The 8,656-nt window shown below is 35.8% G+C and overlaps 1 protein-coding gene across 4 annotated transcripts; it reads left to right on the forward strand.

The window, feature by feature from the left end:
• On the forward strand, positions 2,204-8,650 carry LOC105158188. Of its 4 annotated transcripts, none has more exons than XR_002287726.1 (5): positions 2,271-3,615; positions 4,226-4,768; positions 5,124-5,207; positions 7,679-8,107; positions 8,279-8,650. XR_002287726.1 is itself a non-coding variant. In XM_020696503.1 (4 exons), the coding sequence occupies exons 1-4, from the start codon at positions 2,683-2,685 to the stop codon at positions 7,721-7,723; spliced, it is 1,605 nt and encodes a 534-aa protein (XP_020552162.1). In that variant the 5' UTR covers positions 2,271-2,682; the 3' UTR covers positions 7,724-8,263. The 4 variants fall into 4 exon arrangements, 2 of the variants coding, with proteins under 2 accessions (XP_020552170.1, XP_020552162.1); XR_002287725.1 differs by having other exon boundaries at positions 8,295-8,650; XM_020696503.1 differs by lacking the exon at positions 8,279-8,650 and having other exon boundaries at positions 7,679-8,263.

An 8,656-nucleotide genomic window follows, 5' to 3' on the forward strand; every position in this document is an offset into this window, starting at 1 on the left:
CAGCGCACTGGCCACGCACACACGCGTTGTTGGGACCAAAATTGCCACAGCGGCTGCGACACCTAGGTGTTGAACTTGGGTTGTAGGGGTGGAGGAACACTTCCTCAAGCACTAGGCACAAGCATTTTTGTTTATTCTCTCCCTTCCTTTTATAATTTGAATAAACAAGCATTTTTGTTTATGCTTTGAAACTATTGAAAGAATCGGTATGGCTAGGAACTTGGCAAGAGTGGAATACAAGCATGAAAATAAGCATATTTAAATTTTAAAACGAAAGGAAACTAGTATCTTAATATCAGGCAATTGGCACTAAACAAGCATAAAATAAGTTTGAAATAAAACAAATGGCTATTGTGACAAAGAGTAATGGAAATGTAATATAAAAAAATTACCTTTCTGATTTGAAGACTTTTTTCAACCTTATCTCCTCCAATTATGTGCTCACACAAAGACCAACGAGATCTCCTCTACGTCGGGACACACACTACAACAAACCTTGCTAGAGGTAAAGAGTATGTAGTGTAAGAAACTTGGTTATACTATTAACTTAGTATATCAAATTCAAGAGAACCTTACTCTAATTTGAAACTAGTTTAAAAAGAACAAAAATAGAGAGGAAGGAGAGCTAGAAAAGAGAGGTTAAGATGATAAGTGCGAAGGGAGTGTTTTCTTTTTGTATCATTTATAAAATGACATATACACTATATACACACAAAAGACATCTCATGTACTTGTTGTATATATAAATATATACATTGCATGTCAAGTCTTAAGAGGGTTTAGTTGAAGAGTATCTCTACAAGTACCATATTGCAGGTTGACACATCACAAATACTTAGCTTTCGGGGCCGCTACCATCTTGACCCGGATCAAACATAACGCAATTATTATAAACTAATTTTCATCTCATATTTAATCATATGTTTATAAATAATTCACCAGCCATTTTGTTTAATTGATTTTTAACATGCAAGGTTGATGGAACATTTTCTGGGAATGTACTCTAACACAGCTAAATCCTCGCAGACTTTAGTCAATACATGTGTTGTTGTGGGACATTAATAGTTAGTAATATGATGGTGCAAATTGTAATTCGAATCGAATTTAATTAGATTTGGGTAAATTATATTATAAATTTAATTATATTTATCGTGTAATTGATGTATAATTATAAAAAAATAATTAATACATAAAAATATATAGTATATTTACTATATAATTAATTTGATTTGATTAAATTTGATTTAGATAAGTTTTCTATAGACAGGTTGCCCTAAATTACTGCTGCTGTTTTTTTGTGTTTGTGTGTCTCATCCCGTACACTACGCATTTTCGCAACCCAAGAATCTTATCTCACCATAGATCATCGGGAAAATTATTTAAAAATTATGAAAAAAAGAAAAATTAAGAAAATGACAAGAATCGTGAATTCAGAATGTTTAAGGACTTGAGCAGCACCGCGTTTTCAAAACGCAGTGCCACAAATTTTCTTAAAAAAAAAATAGTTATATGTCTGACCGCAGTGACAATTAACAATAAATAAAATAAATTATTTCATTAATTGTTGTATTTTAAAAAATAAATGAAAGTAAATTGCTAATTTTTTTTATAAGATGATAATTTATACATTTATAGTATCACAAGAATTACTTGTATTTTTTTCTAAATTTTGAATCTGGCCTCGGGTTTCAATCGAAGGGTTCCAACACTGTTCCAAACTTATCAGTATGGTTCATTGTATTTTTTTATAATTGTATAGAAAAATATACACTATTATATTTATATATTTCATTGTATTTTTAAAATTAATAAAATTTTATAAATTAATTATAATTTAAAAAGTAATTAAATATAATTAATTTATGAAAAAAATATAATTTGTGACTTGGGCCAAATTCACAATGTGAATTGCAATTGCAATTTACACCAAGTCACAATGTGAATTCACGATGCTTGTATTCATTGAATATTAAATTATTATGATCTTAAAAAATTATTTTTTTATAAATTTTATCACCGCAGTCACAATATATAATTTTTTTTATAAGAAAATTACTGCGTATTAAAAATGCGGTACCACTCAATTCCTTAAATATCTCAAATCTATTGCAATTTCTTTTTTTTTTTCTTTTTCTTTTCATAATTTTTAAATAATTAGCCCTAGATCTTCACCACAACCGACTTCCTATACATAGATGTAAATACGTATCTATGTTTACACCCATAAATACGTATCTATATTTACACCCAGCTCATTTATATATGCACACATATGTACGCGCAGTAACATAAAGACATCATATTCGGTGCCGAGATATACACGTAGAGGGTGGGGTGGGCTGAGCTGCAACCTGGCACCTGTGCATGCTCTCTGCTTTCCCTTTTCCTCAGATTTTTTCCTCTTTCGTCTGCATTGATTTTCCTCTACTCGTAACCTTATTTTCTTCGATAAATCCAAGAACTTCTATGTTTTCACTCAGATCCGTGGTTTTTCTTCTTCGGCAAATGCTCAAACAACCATCCAATGCAAAAGAAACAGGATTCCAGCTAACCCATGAGAAATCTTGGTCGATTTTTGCACTCTATAGGGTGTAAAAATTCAAGTTTTCTTGTTGCGGTGTTGTAATTTCTTCATTCTCTTTTGGTTGTTGGACTGCTTGATTTTTAGTAAAGTAGTGAAGAATGATGAAAGTAGCTGAAAGTAATTCTGAAAAATTCATCTGGGATTCGATGAGGAGCCCATCCGGGGCGCCGATTGCCGTGTCGGCTTCACAGAGCAAACCTTTCCCCAAGCTGATGCTTTGGCTGATTCTCTTCGTCTCAGCCACTTATATTGTCTACACAATGAAGCTGCTTTCCTCTTCTCACCACTCTTGCGGCGCTGACAATTTCCCTTCTCGACATTTCCCTCTTCAAGAACTTGAAAACGGGGAAGTCCCATCTCCTCTCAACCCCCAAAAAACACTTCAATTCGGCAGTCTGAAGCAAGAATTTCAAGAGGAAAGGAAAACGGGATTGGAGCATATAGTTTTCGGCATTGCTGCTTCTGCCAAGCTCTGGCAAAAGAGAAAGGAGTACATAAAGCTATGGTGGAAGCCCGAAGAGAGAATAAGAGGGTTTGTTTGGCTCGATCGCCGTGTGAAGACTTACAAGAACGAAACTGGGAGCCTTCCCGAGCTCAGAATCTCAGGGGATACTTCAAATTTTCGTTATAAGAACAAACAGGGTCACCGTTCCGCAATCCGGATTTCTCGGATTGTTTCTGAGACTTTGAGGCTAGGAGGGATGGACAACGTGAGGTGGTTCGTGATGGGGGACGATGACACGGTTTTTGTAACGGATAATTTGGTGAGGATTCTGAACAAGTACGATCATAATCAGTATTATTACATTGGGAGCTCGAGTGAGAGCCATTTACAGAACATATATTTCTCTTATGGGATGGCTTATGGAGGTGGGGGTTTTGCCATAAGCTATCCTTTGGCCAAGGCTCTTGAAAAAATTCAGGATAGATGTATTCAGAGGTATCCCGGATTGTATGGCTCTGATGACAGAATTCAGGCTTGTATGGCTGAACTTGGAGTTCCACTCACTAAAGAACTCGGCTTTCACCAGGTGAATTTTCAGTTGTTCTGCCTCTCTCTTTGTGCGTTTTGCTTATTCTTGGATGTGAATGCCTTTTGCTTTTCTGGGTTCTGATTTTTCCGCGTTTTTGGGGCTTTTGCCGACTGCATATATTGGTAGATGGTGCTAGAAATCTGTGGAGTATTTTAGCAGGGTGGAGTAAGTATTGTATTTGCCTGGTTGTGTTGAGGTTCTGGGAACTGTTCATTTTGATAGATAAGCTTAGCTGAAGTTAATGTGGTCAAAAGAATTTGAAAAGTGCTGCTTTTGCTCTGTTCAAGGGGTTGTAGTATAGGAGTAATTGACAAGTTTTGCCTTTTGAGTTACAGACATGAACTAGATGGTGTAGTTTGGGAAGTATGGTTGTAGAAACAACACGGAACGTCCTTTTTCTGAGTCCCACAGTGGTAGATTTTCGGATAATGCGGGCTTGATTACAGCTTCTCAAGATTTATTTGCCAATTCTTTAATTTGATAGTATTAGTTTGGGATTTAGTCAATTTGGTAGGTATTACAGTTGTTTTTGTGCAATCACTGATAATAATTTGAGAGGGTAATTTGTATTCTAACAGTGTATTATTCTTGGTGGATGGAAATTCAGTATGATGTTTACGGGAACTTATTTGGGCTTTTAGCGGCACATCCTCTTACCCCATTGGTGTCTTTGCACCATCTAGATGTGGTGGAGCCAATTTTCCCGAATGTCACTCAAGTAGAAGCTCTACAACGGCTGAAAATCCCTATGAGGCTGGATTCGGCTGGTCTAATGCAGCAATCCATTTGCTACCACAAAACGAATGGTTGGACTATATCAGTTTCTTGGGGCTTTGCTGTTCAAATATTTCGTGGGGTGATGTCGCCTCGAGAGATAGAGATGCCACCGAGAACTTTCTTGAATTGGTATAAACGAGGTGACTACAAGGCTTATGCATTCAACACGAGGCCGGTTATGAGGAACCCATGTCAGAAGCCCTTTATTTTCTATTTGTCAACAGCAAGAATGGAGTCTCACACGAACCAAACAGTGAGTGAGTACACACAACATCGTGATCCTCATCCTGCATGCAAATGGAAGATGGTTGATCCAGCTGACATTGATCGAGTGGAGGTCTACAAGAAACCTGATCCGCATCTTTGGGATAGAGTATGCAAAGTTCTTCATCATTTGTAATTCCATTTTATATTCAAACTGTCCATGCTTAAATTCTGGAACTCAAATGCCTAATTCTTACTGCAATTATTGGTACTCATAAGATTTTGAACACAAGAATGCACAGTAAATTGTCCAGTAAAGGTCAACTTGATGCTGAGTTTCATTTTCAAGAATTGTCATAGGAACGACAGATGACTTTACTTACAGTTTACTTTCGTACGGACCAACTACTAATAAGATTTGGCCTTTTGTTTTTTCTCCTTTTTAATGTATACTTCATTTTTCTTAATATCTAGTCAACGTTGATTTTTTTTTTCTAAATTTCTTTTTCTCTTTTCTGGGGCAGGCTCCAAGGAGAAACTGTTGCCGGGTCGTAAGCTCAAAGAAGCAAAGCCTGGTTATCAATGTGGGTGTATGCGAGGAAGGCGAGGTCAGTGAAGTATAATATAGTGGCATGTTAGCTATATATTAACCCTCACTAGTTGCTAGCTTTGTTCCTTGATTTGTTTGATTCACGTCCCTATGCATTTCTTGGTACTGTGTTCTCAAGTTGAGTGATGAACACAAGGCTATGATAAATCAATTTGACATTGTTCCGTATATTTACTTAAGAAATATTTACTGGGGGGTAGCGTTAATCCTCGAAATGCAACAAAATGATGCCCGGAATTTCGGTTTCATGCCCGCTTGTATGGTTACATAGAAACTAGAATAGATAGCCGGCAACTAAAACAGTACACCTTGGAAATTTTAGCTTGAATTGGATTCAATAATCATGCGGTAAGTGTGTTAGACTTACTACGCCAACCATTGGCGTACAACTTAGAGGAGCATTAATCACATGGCAAATGCAATAACATCCGCAATGTGGCCAGTTTGGTGTTCCTAAACTTCGGTTAGGATAATTTTTTATTTTTTTCCTTTCCATATGTTCATGCGTAAGGAGATTCCTAGGGTTGCTGGAATCTTGGCATGTGAGGATGCAAGAATTTGATTCTCCAGACAAAGTGGGAATCAGAAATTGTCTTCGACATTGCGTACGGAGTAAGACATGCTAGTAAATACGAGGGGTTTTATTTAATTGTGGGTATGGAACTTATTAATGATAAGTGCAGTGGAGTAAATGAAATATTTTATAAAATCCTTCTTACTCAAATCAGACTTGATCGAATTACATCGGTCATGTGATTAATCATTTTTTTTTAAGTATATACCAATTTATACACTAAATATATTATAATTGTCATATAATTAGTTCAGGTACGACGAGATCATATTTGGTTTTATGCCATTGCTAAGGTATAAGGCGATTTTAGCATTGGAGGTTTTATGAATGGAAACTGTCCCAGTTGAAGTCGTTGGTTGGTCATTAACAAGTTGGTCAGGTTGTATCTGTTTTGTTCACCATCGCTGTCTCTTTCTGTAGGAAAAGGGTTTGTCTTGAATGCGACTTTTAATTCATAACTGCGTCTCTATCAAAATATGGTTCTTTGTTTTGTTCAATGCTGACGATGAGCTCACGTTTAAACTACGTTAATAATATAAATTTTTACCATATTTAAGATTATATTTGATATTTCACTCAACGTGAATTTATGTTTCACAAAGGATTAATTACGTTGACATTCCCAATAGAATTGGTTAAATTGTTACACTTGTCTTCTTCCGAAGTTTTGTGTATATTTTCTATCGTTTGGGGAATTACATCGAGTATTCATGATGTTTTTTTTTTCGATAAATAGATTCACCCATCAGTAAAATTTTAAAAGTTATTGATATTAGCAAGAAAGTTGAATGAAAATTCATATTTAACATAGTTGACTTTGATTTATTATAACAGGTAAAATAATTTTTTTCTAACTAAATTAATTTTGTAAGTGCGAAAGTAAATTTTTTACATACATTAGCATGTGAAGATGCATGAGAATAAAAATATACCTAATTACCATCCATTCAAATGTAATTTAAGAGATTTGACCATCAAATATATAACTTGTGGACAATCAATAAGCAATGGAGCGTAAAGAAGGTCATTTAAAATTTGGTGTTGGGCCTGGACTGGGCCCATGTCCAGGCCCCATAATCTAAGACCAGTATATGTGGTTGGCTTTATGTTTGGGCCGGACATTATATTTGTGAGGAGCCCAGAACTAGTCTAGAACGGGCCCAATCTGGGCAAGCCCAACAGAGAGTGATGAGGCCCAGCCCACATCATGTGATTGATATACTTACTCTGTCACTAACTTAACAAAAGGCTAAATTACCTTTCTGGTCGTATAAAGAAGGCACATTTTTTTATTAGTTTTACGTTTGATGAAATTTCTATTTTGATTTCATTTTGTTAAAAAAGCATTTCAAGTTAATCCTCCACAAATTTAACGTCAATTTTTATCTGCATAAGTGGTCAAACGTTAGTCTAAATATTGTTGAAGGTGCTTCCATGATGAAATTTCAAAGTAATAGCATATTCATGTATATTTGAAAAAAAAATACAATATATATTTAAATATAAATTATACTGTTCAAAACTAAACTGACAAAGAAGCCAAAAAAACAGTTATAATATTTAAATATCTAAAGGCAACGTAATTAGACTAATGTTTGACCACTTCTGCCGTTAAAAATTAACAGTAAAAAATGTGACAAACTAACTTGAAGACTTTTTTTTAACAAAATGGAACCAAAACAAAAAATTTCGTAAAATATGGACTAATAAAAAAATATGCCTTTTTTATGTGACCAAAAAGGTACTTAGCGCTTAATAAAACTTGCATGGCTGGTGCTCTTTTCACTAGCTTAACAAAACTTACATGCTCCTTTTAGCTTTTGTCTCTCATATCTTCACATTAATTCAACCACTCATAACATATGTATCTTATGTAAATCCTCTTGTCAATACAGAATTTGCATCCGACATCAACTTCGACCGCTACGCACGACAAGTAATGGAACATCTGAACTGCCAATAAACAAACTATCTATACAAGTATTGATGCTACAGTAGAGAAAAACATCTATCTACCGAAGAAAAATGAGAATATAAATCGAACTGCACTATTTGCGTTGGAAATGTGCGGAAAATTCTGGTCAATCTCTATCGCAACTTCTTTAAAGTCACGACGTTAATTCTTCCCGGTGGAGTGATGATGGTGATGGGAAGAATTAGCTCTTGAAAGCAGGGAAGAAACGGCGTGTACAGCAGCGGATGCTATTCTTGATTTAATCTGTCCCCTCCTCGGTGAAGGCCTTGAGTTTGCAAAGCCTCTGATTGCTGCTGCAGACAAATTACTGATCCCACGATCCATCTTATGAAGCTTGACCGACTTATAGGTATGGTTTCTGCTAATTGAAAGCTGTGACTACTGCTTCTGTTGTTTAAACCCTTCTGAAGCTCTCTCTCTATATATATGTGTGTTTGTGTACGTAGGTATAAAACACACATACACACACTGACACTGTGATGACTCTGTGTATGATTACCAGTGGCTGAGTGACTATTAGTTTATGTGCGTTTTAGGGGAGTTGAGGAGCATGCCAGCGGGAGTGCTTGGCTGTACAAAGATTCTATTCAACCCAACTTGTGACAAGGTGGTTTCTGAGGAAGATTTAACAGATGAAATGGTTGTATGGATGTCTAGGCCTGTCTGGACTGGCCAGTGCCGACGTACGTGCGTGCGTGTGGTTTTGGCTGAGATGGATTATATATATGATCGTGGTAAGATTTCGGTCCTCCAATGATGTTATAAATCCGTACTCGGGAGCTTTTGGTCCCTCGAATTTTTACCTTATTTTATAGACAGAAATACTGTAATTTTGTATCGTGCATGTGTGTTGCACATGCTTATGCTCTGCCCTCAGAATTTTCTATAATTCTGTGGA

This window comes from Sesamum indicum, linkage group LG1, assembly GCF_000512975.1.
Source record: "Sesamum indicum cultivar Zhongzhi No. 13 linkage group LG1, S_indicum_v1.0, whole genome shotgun sequence".
Lineage (NCBI taxonomy): Eukaryota > Viridiplantae > Streptophyta > Magnoliopsida > Lamiales > Pedaliaceae > Sesamum > Sesamum indicum.